Source organism: Crocuta crocuta, unplaced genomic scaffold (assembly GCF_008692635.1).
Source record: "Crocuta crocuta isolate KB4526 unplaced genomic scaffold, BGI_CrCroc_1.0 scaffold253, whole genome shotgun sequence".
NCBI classification, from domain to species: Eukaryota; Metazoa; Chordata; class Mammalia; order Carnivora; family Hyaenidae; genus Crocuta; species Crocuta crocuta.
This window is the reverse complement of record NW_027529451.1, coordinates 5,216,277-5,232,178: the sequence shown is the minus strand read 5'-3', so window position 1 is coordinate 5,232,178 and position 15,902 is coordinate 5,216,277. Positions and strand designations below refer to the sequence as shown.

Below are 15,902 nucleotides of genomic sequence, written 5' to 3'. Positions count from 1 at the left end.
AACTGGTACAGCCCCTCTGGAAAACAGTGTAGAGATTCCTAAAAAAAATAACAGTAGAACTCCCCTATGACCCAGTAATAGCACTGCTAGGAATGTACCCAAGGGATACAGGAGTGCTGATGCATAGGGGCACATATATCCCAATGTTCATAGCAGCACTCTCAACAACAGCCAAAACATGGAAAGAGCCTAAGTGTCCATCAACGGACGAATGGATCAAGATGTGATTTATCTATATGATGGAATACTACATGGCAATGAGAAAGAATGAAATCTAGCCATGTGTAGCAACATGGATGGACCTTGAGGGTGTTATGCTGAGCAAAATAAGTCAGGCAGAGAAGGACAGATACCATATGTTTGCATGTACAGGAGGATTAGGAGGAACTTAATGGGGGACCATGGGGGAGAAGAAGGGGAAAAATAGTTGGGGAGAGGGAGGGAGGCAAATCATGAGAGTCTCTTGAATGCCGAGAATAATCTGAGGGCAGATGGGGTGGGGGGAGGGGAAGGGGGGTGATGGGTATGGAGGAGGGCACTTGTGGGGATGAGCACTGGGTGTTATATGGAAACCAACTTGACAATAAACTATTTTAAAAAATCCTAGCATCAAGTACCAATGTTTGTATTAAATGATAACCAATTACTGCTAAGGTTACAAGAGAATAAAATAAATACTAGGATTTAATGACAGGCATGGAGAGGTTCTAAATCTATGGCCGGGAATCAATACACTAAACATGAAGAAGAAAGCTTTTACATTTTTGTCAAACTTTGAAAAGTTCTGGCTTATGGTTAAGTTAATTAATCAAATTGGCTGAATTAACAGCATGATATCAATAAGAAGGACTTTGGGATCTCCCAGTTTACAGATGATGGCTTATTATAAATGTGATATGTTTCTGAAGATTAGAAGCAGATGGCTCAATATAACTATCAAGCAGGTTGACATATAATGTAAAAACCTGGAGTTTGTAATCAGAAGACCTAGGCTTGAGTCCCAGTTCTGTTGCTGTGTGACCTCAGGCAAGTCACTTAATCTAAGCTTCAACTTTTTTAACAATGAATGAAGATCACATGTGACAGTGTATGTAAGAAATACTTTACAAAATGTAAAGTATTTATCAAATGTCCATTAGTAATGTCATAAGTGATAAGAACATAAATATTTATCATTTGGCCTATGCAATCTGAGAAAATGAGATAGAAACTCTATTCACAGTAGGGAAGAGTTATTGACTGAGTATACATTTTATTTCCATCGGCGTTCTATTAAAGTCTATTATTAATTTTTTTAAGTTACTAATTTATCCAGTGCTTCTATAGTACTAGGTATCAAGTACAGTTTTAAGCACTTTACAAACAACTCATTTTTAACTCCCTAACAAGCTCATGAGGTGGGTAATATTGCTATCTTCATTTTAAATTTTTTTTTTAATGGTTTATTTATTTCTAGGAGAGAGAGAGAGAGAGAGAGACAGTGCGAGCAGGGGAGGGTCAGAGAGAGGGAGTCATAGACTCTGAAACAGGCTCCAGGCCCTGAGCTGGCAGTCAGCACAGAGCCCGACGCGGGGCTCGAACCCACGAACCGCGAGATCATGACCTGAGCGAAAGTCGGACGCTTAACCGACTAAGCCACCCGGGCGCCCCGCTATCTTCATTTTATAAAAGAGGAAGCTGAGGCACTGAGTTTAGAACTTGCCCAAGCTCATATAGTTAGTAAGTGACAGAGTTGGAATTCATACACGTCAAGCTCCTGAATTCATGGGCTCAGCCACTATAAAATTTTATTTCACTAAAAGGCAATTCTGTTTCACAAATCTCAAAGACGGTGTTATGAAAAGGCTCATAGCCCATATCATAAGAAATACAGCATACTGAAAATAACAGAGAACTGCCATCTGGCATTTTCTATATCAGGTCATATTTACATTTTTTAGGAAATTTTTTTCTAGGATTATCATCAGTAGTTAAAAACTTAAATTACCATTGAATGTATGGTTAAATATTAAATTTTATGTTATGTATGTTTTATCCCAACTTTTAAAAAAAAATCAAAGACTTAAATTTATTTATTGTGTACGGTTTAAAGACTTTTACATATTCTGATTTTGGGTTGTAGACTTTTTATTTTGCAAAACTAAGTATATCACTAAGTCTATAGCAAGAGACCTGCTGTAAACACTGCTATGTAAAATGATAGTATTAGTAATGAATTGTTTGTAATGAAGAATTACTTATATATTGATGAAATAAAGCACAGGAAGCAAAGTGAGCACTGAGTCAATAGATAATTTTTAAGGCCTGTGCTTATGTAAGGTGCTGTTACCTCCAACCACCCTAGCCAGGCTGCCTGCTACAGCTAGAGACACTCAATACAACTGGGAGAACGGGTTTAAATCGGCCATGAAAATAAGCATGTGCTTATTTACCCTGGGTTTTAAAAATGCCAAGATTGGTCCAACAGATTTTAAGCAACAGCATTGTATGGTTATCAAGACCTGGACCTAAAGGAAAGTTAGTTGGCTGCTATTTTCTTTTCTCCCTTCCCTTCCCTTCCCCTCCCTCCCCCTCCTTTCTTTTCCTTTTTTAGGTAGATTTCACAGCCAGCACAGAACCCAATGTGGGCCTTAAACTCAGGACCCTGAGATCTAGAACTAAGCTGAGATCAAGAGTCAGACACTTAATGAACTGAGCCACTCAGGTGCACCAAATAAGAGGAAATACTTCAGAAATTTTTGGTTAAATAAAAATCCACATTATTTCATGTGTTCCTTCAACCTTAAGGAGTTGGCCAAATCAAAAAGGATAGCAAAAGTCTGTCAGTTCAGGGGCGCCTGGGTGGCTCAGTCGGTTAAGTGTCCGACTTCGGCTCAGGTCATGATCTCACAGTTCGTGGGTTCGAGCCCCGCATCAGTCTCTGTGCTGACAGCCAGCTCGAGCCTGGAGCCTGCTTCAGATTCTGTCTCTCCGTCTCTCTCTGACCCTCCCCTGTTCACGCTGTCTCTGTCTCTCTCAGAAATAAATAAAACATTAAAAATTTAACAACAAAAAAAAAAGTCTGTCAGTTCAGCTGAGCCATCCAGGAACCTCAGCTGCTATTTTCTACCCCACATTTGCTTGTTTATTTTTAATGGAATATTTTGATGGGAAAACAATAATTGTATTTATTACAAACAGATGCCCAGATTCTGCTTCATGATAGAAACATAAAAGCAGGTGGGAGAACTAGAAGAGGATGGCTAAATATGTGATGCAGAATCAGTACATACCTGGGAGCTAAACAAAATGGTAAGGAAGTGGTAATTCTGAAATTTATTTTCAAAGTTAGTCAAAGTTAGTTCAATCTGTATTGTTTAGGGTTTAGGGATAATGGATTTTGTCTGAGTCATAGACTGGTCCTGGCTTTTGGCTAGAAGATGTGATACAATTAGTCAATATATGGGGGAAATTTTTTAAAACAATGAAAAAATAAAGTTAATATATCAATTGTGGACTTTTGGTTATGACTATGAGTTTTGAACTTCACTATTCCCTAATGGAAAAATGTACCAAAAAGTTACTCCACTACCATTTACTAATTTAAGAACATCAACCTAAAAGATTCACTTTATTTTTTTAATGTTTATTTATTTTTTGAGAGAGAAAGAGAGTGGTGGGGAAGGGGCAGAGAGAGAGGGAGACACAGAATCTGAAGTAGGCTCCAGCCTCTGAGCTATCAGCAGAGCCTGACACAGGGCTTGAACCCACAAACCACAAGATCATGACCTGAGCCAAAGCTAGACACTCAACCAACTGAGCCACCCAGGCGCGCCTAAAAGACTCATTTTAAAGAAGACTAACTAATAAGGCATATGACTCTGAAGGCAATTTAGTAAGCCTCATATTTTGGCTTATAAACAATGATCTGACTCTGGTTCCGTTAACAGAAACTAGACACTTCTAGAAAATTGGGAAAGCTATATATTCGAATTTCTTAGAAAAGATTACTACTGTTCCAGTGAAGACTCAATATGAGAAACCTAGGTGATATTTAATACATCTTTCATGCATTTGATGATGGGAAAGGTGGCCACCTGTTCTATCCTTTATAATCTGAGTATAAAGTCGGTCATATTATTTGAATTTGGACTTTTTAACTTCAGTAGATGTTCACAGCTATCTAAATTCATAAGAGATGAAGTCAGGAGATGACAGAGGTGAATTCAAGAATTTATTTGGAGCAGCAAAGTCAGCATACATAAATGTGAGTGAATCAAAAAGCAGAACAGAGATAGGGAAAGAAGCTGGTGTCATTCAGTTGCAAAGAACATGAAAGATAATATTTCCTATTCCCCTTCCAAATTCCATCAAACAAATCCAAAGTATTCTCAAGACACTGCTGATATTGGGGACTATTCACTCACCAAGGAGTCAGATTAAGGTTTTAACTTATCTCCCACTTTCAACAGTTCAGAGCACTTCTGTTTACAGTCAACTAGAAAAGCATTGCAGCAATGGCCTCTTTCAGTCATATGCTAAAGAATTAAAGGATAAGATGATCAACTAGCTTTATTTCCTCCCATTTCTGGGAGCATCATGTTGGTTGATAAAAAAACACTAAAATTATATCATTTTTCACATACGATCTTAATCAAAAGAAAAGATCATTTCTCCATCTAATTGTTTTTGGTATCTTTCTGTTACTCCTTTCTATAGATGTGAGATTCTAGGGAAAGAATATAAATAATTTTAAATGTATACTTTACCTGTAGTTTCGATGAATAACATCAGCTAATGTTTGTTAAAAGCCTACTATAGTGACGACACTTATTGTGATGAGCATTAAGGAAGGTACTGAATTGTCAAATCACTATGCTGTACACCTGAAACTACTTTGTAAGTCAACTATGTTTCAATAATACTACTTTAAAAGAAACATATGAAAAATAAATAAGTAAATAAAAAATAAGAAGGAAAAAATAAAAAGAACATATGACAAGCACTATGCCAAATGCTTTGCATGTGTTATCTCAGTCAACCCCTACAACATCTTTCTAAGGCAGATACTATTATAACCTCCATTTTAAGATGAGGCATGTGGGACTTGTAAAGACTAAGTAAGCCTGTAGTCAATCATCTGCTAAGTAACACAGCCAACCTTCAAACCCGAAGACCCAGGCTTTAGAGCCTGCCTTTTTAACTGCTATGACAACTTAATTTTTTTCCTAATATACATGACTACAAAAATTTTCTTGGCATATTAGTCACAAATAAGGTCACAGTTGTGGAAATATGCTCTAATTTTCCTAACCTTTCTCCAGGCCAAGAACTAAAGAGTGCTTAGAAAACATGCACATCAATGAAAAATCTTAATCTGATAATACCAAATTTATAGCAAATTTTATATCAAATGCGCAATTCATACAATAAAAACTTACAAGAGTTGGACTGCTATACAGATTACTTGCAAGCAGGAACATGGTTAAAAACACATCTGGAGAAATGATCCCCAGCTTGTGATGGCTCAACTTACAATTTTTCGACTTTACAATGGTGCAAAAATGATATACATTCAGTAGAACTCATACTCCAGATTTTGAATTTGGATCTTTTCCTGGGATAGCACTATGTGGCGGATACTTTCTCATGATGCTGCCCAGCATCAGCAAGCCATAGCTCCCAGTCAGCCCACAATCACAAGAGTAAACAACTGGTATACTGACAACATTCTGTACCGGTACAACAATGCTTTTATTCACTTTAACTATAGTATTCAATTACATGCAATACTCAATACATGATTATTCACTAGGCTTTTTATTAGATTATTTCGACCAACTGTAGGCTAATGTAAGTGTTCTGAGCACCTTTAAGGAAGGCCACACTAAGCCATGATGTTTGGTAGGCTAGAAGTATTAAATACATTTTTGATTCATGATACCTTCAACTTATAATGTGTTTATCAGAATGTAACCACACTGTAAGTTGAGAAATATACATACATATATATGTATGTATGTATATAATTGATATTGCAAATGTGGTTTTCTACTGAGTTGGCTCAACAGATTTGTATCCGGTCTCACCCCATTACTCTAAAAGCAAAACACTGCCTGATGATCTAGTTATAAACTAATTTGCTAATCCTTATTACAAACCACACTCTTAGAATTTGGATCCTAATAAGCAAAACACTTGCTCAAATAGATGTTCATCCAGATGCACTTGTTATGACTACTGCAAATGTAATTTGTATCAAGAGTTCTGCTTGGTCATTAGTCCTCCAAGGGGGGACAACAAGGGGCGAATAAAGAGCAAGACTACCAGAGACTGCCAAGATTCAACCTTTTAGAATTAAAAGGTGAGAATTTTCTTCCTTTTGTAGCCAAATGTGGGAAAATTTTCACAATAAATCAGGCCACTGCTGATGCATAAGTAAATTGGCAGGGTATAGAAGACAAATAATTTGGACTTTGAAGTCAGACACTGATTCTAATAATTATCTCATCACTTGGTAGTTGAGCAACCTTGTGCTAGACAAGTAGCCTGAATTTCAGTTTCTTTTATATGTCAAATAGTGAAGATCTTCATGGGATTGCAGAGACTCATTATATCTTTGCTGTTTGTGGGCTCTTTTCGTTGTTGGAGTCATCACAATGCATGTTGACATCAGAGCCTTTTGTTGGAAGATATTTATTAGACCAAATTTATATTCAAAAAACTGATCATCAGTTGGTAATTTCTACTCATACATGTTTCATTATACAGAAAAGAAATAAACTTATTTTATAAATTACTACAGGGTAACAAGTTGCGTTACTTCTATTGACAGACTGGAAGAGTTAAAGTACGATGATTATAGTCATTTGGCCAAATTCCTTGAAGTACTGAAATTTCAAAATGGTCCTTCTAAAGATACAAGTTCGAAGAACTGTGACATCCTTTGTGCCATCATTAGTGCATCTGTTAGAATAATCCCAAGGGCTTAACACAAGGCCTATATCATCTTTACCTTGCTTATCTGCTATCTGGTAGAGAGGGGGAGGGAGCAGTCATTCAGGGATCCAGGCTGAGAGAATATCAAATCAACGTCTCAAATGCTATCATTCACAGTACCATGGGGGAAAGAGTGAACTCCGAAGGATGTTGTACTGCACACATTTATGTGCTAAAAGACGTGGCATACATCAATTCACACAACTCACTGGCCCCACCCACCACAAGTATCAAATGTGCAATTCTCTGTAACAGAAGGAAAGAGACCTGGAAATTTTCAGTGAGCACTATTAACACTACTCCAATTAGAAAACAGAACTAGGAACTGCAGAGCTTAACTTTGGCAATATGGCATTGCTCCCTGCTCATCTTCCTGGAAAATACAGACAACTCCATAATACAACAGGTAAATATGCAAATGATCTCTGGTCCCCGAAGACACAGTTGCACGCGTACAGGTACACCCTCTGTACAGTAGTAAGCAAATCACTAAAATACAGAGCCAAAAAAAATCCATTCACATCATGGACAAAATAAACCTTTAAATTTTACCACAGGAGGGGTGCCTGGGTGGCTCAGTAAGTTAAGTGTCTGACTTCGGCTCAGGTTATGATCTCATGGTTCGTGGGTTGGAGCCCCGCATCAGGCTCTGTGCTGACTGCCAGCTCAGAGCCTGGAGCCTGTTTCAGATTCTGTATCTCCCTCTCTCTCTGACCCTCCCCTGCTCACACTGTCTCTCTCTCTCAGAAACAAATAAAAACATTAAAAAGAATTTAAATTTTACCACAGGAGCATCATAGCATCAGGGATGAACTATCTATGTTTTCTTGACAATATGAAAAACTAGAAAACTACAGGCCAAGCAATCATTGGTTGGAGTGCATTATTTATGTCCTAGAAAAATTATAATGACTCTATACAACCAATAAGATGGATGTTCAACTTAAACCTACTAAAAATATGAAGTTCAAATTATATATCAGTTTTGTCAGCAATATCCATAAATTATGCATAACATTGAGTGACAGGAATGACCTTAAAGCTGTGTTCAATCAAACTGATTATTATGGTTTGACATGTGAACATATGGCAGTGAGCATAATTTCAAGGCAAACCAAAGTAAAAGACTAAGCAAAGAAATAGAAGGCAATAGGAAACAAACAGTAAACCATAACCAAAGTTATATTACTACGCTAGTCAAGACAAAGTCAACAAAACTCTGATGCCTCAAGTTGAGAAAATTTAGTCCATTGTCCTTCCTTAGATTCATCTGAGGAGCTTAAAATTGCTGAGGCCTGGCCCTACTCCAAGAGATTCTGTTCTAACTGATCCAGGAGGGTAGAGCTCAGGCATTGCTACATTCTTGTTGCTGTTGTCATTTTGTTGTTATTTTGTAAAGATTTCTAATGCACAGCCAGACTTCAGAAATGCTAAACAAAGTCATGTAGTCTGTCAAGCTAAAAGGTAAACCTGCAAATAATGGGTTCTGCAGACATGTATCCACTAAACATAAAAGAACAAAATTTGGGGTAATTGGGTGCAAAGAACTGTATTCTGTGTATCAATTCTTAAAAAAATAGCCATCCAGCACATGTTCTTATTTATTTCCTCTAAGTAAGGGGGTTGGGGGCAGATGGGTTTCAGCTGTCTATAGAGCTGCTGCTTTTACAGTAAATGAAAAAATAATTGTATAAATAAACTAATGTAAATTACAAATTCACAACCTAAATATTGCCTTCCACTGTATTCTAAAGTATATCCTGGCATATCTATGAGAAGTTTTATTTATTGGTGGAAACCTTATCCTCTGTACCTATCAATAGGCAGTGACAGAGCTCTGTTGTGCTTTCAATGATAAGATTAGTAAATCAGTAGTCCCATAACTATATCAACCAGGGAAAACTGACTATTCAAAAAAAATTTGACAAACATGAACTAAAACAGTTAATTTTTTCATAATCTAAAACTAGAATCATGTTTCATTTTCTCAGAAATGCAAACAATGTCTTTGTAAGATAACATTTCTCTCCTACCTGAACATATACACTGAAAAACATATATAGTCCATATTCAGTGAAAACTCAAAAACATTCAATCACCTATTAAACTAAGCTTACACAAATTAGGATAAAATGATGTTAAAATAATGTATGAAATACGACTTAGTCGGTTTAAGTAGTGAAAATTACAAATCCTTTGCTAGTTTTATAAAAAGAGATCAGACAACTTGTACAATGTGCATCCTCCTCCACTTCTAGAAAAATCTTTAAGAAAGTCCACATTGGCTACTATACATTATTTTTCATGTGAGTGATGTATTTTATGGAAGAAGGGGTGTGAACTTAATATCTGGATCAACGTGGTACAGTGTAGAGACAGAATTTGACGATATGGGAGCTCCAGTCCAGAAAGGACCATTAAAAGATTAAATTTCTGGGAAGTTTAGGCAAAAGAACTATAGGTGGGGGTTAAACTATTTCCATCTTCCAGGGACAGGGAAATCTCAGCTATCCCTTGATAATACATAGATCAAATTATTCTTTTTCAACCAATTTCTCATATGTAACATTTTTAACCATTTTTTCTACTTTGGTTGGCAGTGCTTCCAGAGTCAACCTCTTTCCTTTCTGTTTCTTGAGTAGCTTGGGGCAATGAGGCTTCAATATGAGTCTTCCCATCCTGGTAAGTGGAGATCCTTAGATTGGCAGGAGTGGGGAATCAGAGCACAAAGGGACAATCTGACTTGTGCCAGCTGAATTTGAGGTAGAAAGGAATTAAAATTTTAGTCCTGAATGAAGAGACCCACTGAGAAAGGCATCCCTATTATATCAGCTCCAAGGGAAGAAGAAAAAGATAGACAAAAAGAGTAAGACACACCCACACATTTGTGCAAATGCACATGCACACATGCACACACACACACACACACACACACACACACACACACACACAGCATGTAGGAAAGGTACCCTGAGTGTCAGTAGAAAAGAGAACCGCCCAAGCCTATGAGCACCCAATGGGTTATCTACCTGGAGTACTTGGCTAGCTGGGAGAGTAGGGGAAGGAAAAGGGGAAATAGATACTTTATTTTTTCCTGTTCTCATCTTTGTATTAAGGGTCTGCTTTATTTAAGCAGCCCTGAATTGGGGGTCTTTTCAAGAATTTCTAAGTTTGCTTTAATTCTTTCAGACAGTTAAAAACTTATGGGTACTGATGCTTGAGTTTAGCTTTATTTCACATCAGATTTTTTCCTTGTCCCAGGGATTAATGGTATGCTCACTGGAATCAGACAACTTAAATTAATTCTGACAGAATTCAAATCCTGACAGAAATATTAGTTGAGACAATTTAAAAATCCACTTTTAGTTTTCACTTATATTTAAATATAATTTCTTAAGAATGCCTTGCTCTTAAACATATTGTCAAATGTCTAAGATTCTAAGGTCTGCTTCATGAGAAGCTAGCAGGTTTCCCCATCCTTTAGGAAAGAGGAGAAGGGCAAAGAAGGTTGAACAATTCTTACTGTCTTCTGTGGCTGCCAGCAGAAGTGCCTAGGGACACATCCAAGGTGTCAGAGCAGAGAAGGTGTCACATTAAGGTAATTGACACACAACTACCATGGAATGAAAGTATATATGTTATTTTATGCTTCAATATTTTTATTAAAATGGCCTTCCATTTCAGTTTCTTTCAAGTTGCATGGAAAAAAAATAGTACTTATGCCAAAGATATAGTAAAAACCTGTTTTAAAGTACCTCAAATCTACACAGATTTGCTTACACTGGATTAAATGGTGTGGCTTAAATGCACATACATTTATATGTGTATTTGAATATATATATATATTTTCACTATAAAGTAGAAACAGTCAAAGGAATCCACATTTCTTTTTTTTTTTTCAATGCTTTATTTATTTCTGAGAGAGAGAGAGACAGCATGAGCAGGGGAGGGTCAGAGAGAGAGGGAGACACAGAATCTGAAGCAGGCTCCAGGCTCTGAACTAGCTTTCAGCACAGAGCCCGATGCTGGGCTTGAACCCACAAACCATAAGATCATGACTTGAGCTGAAGTTGGACACTTAACCAACTGAGCCACCCAGGCACCCCAGGAATCCACATTTCTGACATCTATCTTCAAATCAGATTTCTAATGAAGGCATGGTTTGCAGATGAAAAGTTCCAATATTAGAACACAGACACAGATAATTGAATTGATTTATAATGACTAAACCAAACCTATGGAAATAGGTCCACTTCACCGACTCTCATTAACCTGAGAGTCCAGTCTATTCATTAGTTGTAGTGAGTGATTTTAAGTTTAAAAGATACTGAAGGAGTTAGTATAATGAAATATTCTGTTTGAAATTTGAAACTCTGGTTACATTCCATAATTAATTTTCCCTATGAACTAGGGCTACAACTTAGAATCTTCTCAAGGGAATTTTTAAAAATTACCAAATGATAATCTTAAAATTGTTTCAAAAGGCAATTACGTAAAGTCCTCAACTGATTCATACTATATTGCCATTAGGAAAATAAAATTTAAAACCACTCTAGTTTCCACGCTTCCCTTAAAAAAACTTCTTTAGAAATACAAATGTTTGGTTTTAAACAAATAGTATATACTATTTAGTTCATATAAATGTAAAAGTAAATAATTATATATCTTTTAGGTTCTGAGATAAAAATGGCCATAACTAAAAACAAGTGCAAGAAGACTAAAACTTGGATGTTACTCTACCTACCTTTAATGTGATACTATAATGTCCAACAAATGTTGCATTCATCCATGACCTTGAATGGGGATCACCCAGGAATTCTATGTGATATTGTTCAACATTTCCATCCAGGTCATAGGCCACATATTTCCCTTTAAAAGGATCTGGGCAAAGTATCCCTGGCCAACTTTCAAAAGAAAGAATTTTTAATTATTTTGATGCTTTAAAAAAAAGGCAGAAATCAAAACATGTTACAATCATATATCAAACTTATTCTTTTGAATTTTAAAAACTGTAAAATTAAACATATTCATACTTGTATCCTTTAAAAGTAGGATATTCACTTGATAGAAGTTATCAGTTGTATCTTTGCAGATATAGAAAGCTTTGGAAGTCACATAGTTAAGATAAACATAAGATATAAGGAGAAAGAATTGTAAGACAGAAGGATGATCTCCAGGATCTATAAAAGACATTTAGGCAGGGCTAATAGGAAATGTAAATTCATGGCCCATTTGAATCAACTCTAACCAATCAGAAGTCTTAATTACTAAAATGTTAACCCACTGACAGTTTCTGATGGAGTAGGAGAGAGCTGTCATTTCCTGAGCCAAAGGGCTCAGGGCTGCTCAAAGGGTACTGGCAGCTTAGGCTGTGAAAACGCTAAAGATCGTAACTACTGTGGGAAATGCAGAAACAGAGCTCAGCAGCCTTGCACCTTCCCTGCATCTGCTCCATTGGAAGACCAAATTTCTAAAAATTTTTAGTTCTAGAAAAAAAATTTATCCTTTACTAAAAATAAAGCTTTAGAGGTGTGTTCTTTTATGACATAAACCTCCAGAAATTTCTTGATAGGTTTCATTTTTCCATTTGGCAAAAATGAATATATACATCACATTTACATATATAATATATATATGTATATGTATATATATGTTTTTGAGATATATATATCAACTGAGTTTTAACTGTTTTAGCAAAATTTTGAGATTCTGACCTATTGTTCAGAGACTAGTGCAGGCAAGGAAGACAGTAAAAAATGTTGGGAAGCTGTGACCAAGGAATGCCAAGTTCTACTTCAGTTTGTAGCTCCCTAGTGAAAAAAGGTAGTGAAGTTCAAATCAGAAGACTCAGGCTCTGGTTCTGCCTTCTACCAGACAAGAGGCCTCAAGCAGGTAACTAGGTCTTGCTATGACTCTGGTTCCTCACTGTGCTAGTTACAAAATTCAAACAAGTACATGCTTTATACATTTTGGGGTTTTGCAAATCAAAATATTGTAGAGTGCCATCATTATGAACCAAACTGTGTTCACCCCTCACCAAATTCATATGTTGAAGTCCTAGTCTCCAGTATCTCAGAATGTGACTGTTTGGAGATAGTGTCTTTAAGGAAATAACTAAGTTAAAAGGTGGGTCCTAATCCAACATGACTGGTTTCTTAATAAAAAAGAGAATATTACAATATAGACATGCACAGAGGGAAGAGCACATAAAGAACACAAGGAGAAAACCATCCACAAACCAACTAGAGAGTCTCAGAAGACATCAATCCTGCTGATACCTTGACCTGAGAATTTTAGCTTCTGAATGGTAAGATATTAAATTTCTGTTATTTTTAAGCTACTTAGTCTTTGATACTTTGTTATGGCAGCCCTAACAAACTAATACAATCATATACAGGTAAGTTAATTGGTATAATTAAGAAGGAGGAAGAATGATACAAAGCATTTTTTGCCTCATTTATTTAGAAACTGGACAAATTAGATATTTAGATAATTTTAAAACCTAAAGGAAGCATACAGACCATGCTATAAAGAACCTGCAATCACAAAAATGTAAAATCTATAAATTGCTTGGGTTTGAGGACTATAGATGGTTGATCGTCTACTAAATTGTCTATTGATATAAAAGTTACAAAGTCATAAATATAGAAACACATCTACCATACCACTGTAAAAAAAAAGTCTTTACAGATCATAAATCACACAATGTAAACTAATGCAAATATTTCACAGTTAGTATTATCAATTAAAACAAGGTGATTCCAGGAACCTGACATATCCCAAGTATAGCTGCCAGAAGGCAATGACTTGGGTGCACCAGTCACCAGGGACAGTGAAGTGTGTGACTTAAGCAGAGTGCTGAGCAGAGTTCTTTGACACTTGGCCCTCTCTGAGTTAGGAGAAGGGGCTGCCTGGTAGCTCTAGATCATGGAAGAGGAAGGGCTGGATGATTACAAATTGAGTCAGACTACGTAGAACCCAAAGAAGCCAAATACTTCGGAAAACTAGAAATGATGATGGAAAGTCAAGGAGAGGTTCAGGACCTATCTTGTTATTGTCAGGTTCACATCACGGTATCATTGCTATTTGGCAACACTTATGGGCTCAAAAGTGCTTAAAAGGAACCTTGAGTGGCGTTTATTTTTTAAACCTACATTGGAAATCTACATTTCTGAAGGAATTCACTCAAAAGAAAAAGATTTCAATAGGCAAATAAATGATTAAGAATGAGTAGCAGCTGCATTGGACACTTCTAACTTATCAGAAATCAAGAAAGAGTGGGTCCTCCAACTGGATTAATAACTACTTTAAAAGAAGCCAAATTGTAATTGTTACATTATAGTTGTTGATTACTCTTTGTAAAATGTAAGGGGTTCATGTTTAATACTAGTTGATTTGCACCTCACAGCAATATTAAAAAGGATTATTGCCAAGCAATATTAAATTATAAATAGAATCAACTCCATTCAGTGTAAAACAATCATAGGATTTATAACACTTGAGACATGAAAAAAATTTTTGCAGTTACTATGTTTTCTGACACAAATGCTGATACAACTTCTTTTACACCCAAACCTATTGGGCCCAAGAATATTCAATTTAAATTATTACTCTATAAAATATAAATAAAACTAGAGATGACTCCTAAAAATAATTAGATGCCAATGAAAGAAAAGAGCTTCTATTCATTATTTAAAACATATTATAGAAAATTTTGGATGCTGGTTTACATGAATTATGAAAAATATTGTCAAATGTCCAAATAACTGGGGCACTTTATTATCTCTTTAGGCAGTGCAAAGGAATTGTCTGACTCATAGTCTGTGCTAAGATAGAATGTACCAAATTGCAGGAGAAGTTGAGGAGAGGCAACAGACGCAGAAAACAAGATTACTTCTCTCCACATGCTATAGCTATCATTTTCTCTGACTCAGTGTGATTGAAGAAAGCTGATGTCCATTTTTTTGCTCTTACTCTGAACTCCATTTGAGTTCTAAAACTGTCAACAATGATACTGTATTGTGCACTTCCACTACCCGATTTTTCACATTCATATTGATGAGAAATTCTAAAGTGCTGTCTGTGGGCTTAAAGATGGAGAGGGAGAGTAAGAGATGGCAACCCCACGGGAAAGTATTAGAATTAGAAGGAAAGTTGTGGGATTAATTTTAGAGTCTGTGGGTGGTGGGAGGTAAAATATACAAATACAACAAGCCAAATAGATACCAGGTGTTGGAATTCACTTGGGGAAAAGGAGAAATTTGGGTACAACAGGTAACTTCAAGTGCAAATATACCATGAAGAAACTGATGTCTTACACCTTTCCCACACAGTAGAAATAACATTTCTTTGTTAATGTTTGTTTATTTTGAGAAAGAGAGGGATCATGCATGAGCAGGGGAGGGGTGGAGATGAAAGAGAGAATCCCAAGCAGACTCTGTGCCATCATCACAGAGCCCAGCATGGGGCTTGATCCCACAAACCAGATCATGACCTGAGCGGAAACCAAGAGCTAGACACTTAACCAACTGAGCCGCCAAGGTGCCCCAGAAATGATCTTTAATAAGATAGCTATTGCCTTCAAAACAAGTTGAAGTTTAAGCACGATTTCAGTTGCTATGTATTTATACTCAGTGACTGCTATTTTCAAGCTATGGTTTGGGTGTTTAAGAGGAGAGCAGATTTTACTTGGGCCTCCTTCTTTATCTGTGGGAAACAAAATGGGTGAGTTGGAATCATCACTGACTGAATGTTATATTTGCTACAAAATCTCTAAGCTGTACCCAACTACAGCAGGCTGATAGGAAGAGGAGATTTCCCATCCCCACTCTCCATGTTGTAAGTATATTAATACATAGGCAAAAGAATGCAAATAAGAAATAATCAAATATTTTATAATACTAAAAGGATCTAGAAATCTCAAT

The 15,902-nt window shown here is 36.4% G+C and overlaps 1 protein-coding gene across 1 annotated transcript in view; it reads right to left on the bottom strand.

Moving 5' to 3' along the window:
- ZCWPW2 (zinc finger CW-type and PWWP domain containing 2) overlaps positions 1-15,902 on the bottom strand; it is a 134,064-nt gene that overhangs the window by 62,341 nt on the left and 55,821 nt on the right. The window contains exon 5 of the mRNA XM_077760757.1: positions 11,723-11,882. Coding sequence (XP_077616883.1) covers positions 11,723-11,882 — 160 coding nt within the window. The remainder of the gene's footprint in view (positions 1-11,722; positions 11,883-15,902) is intronic.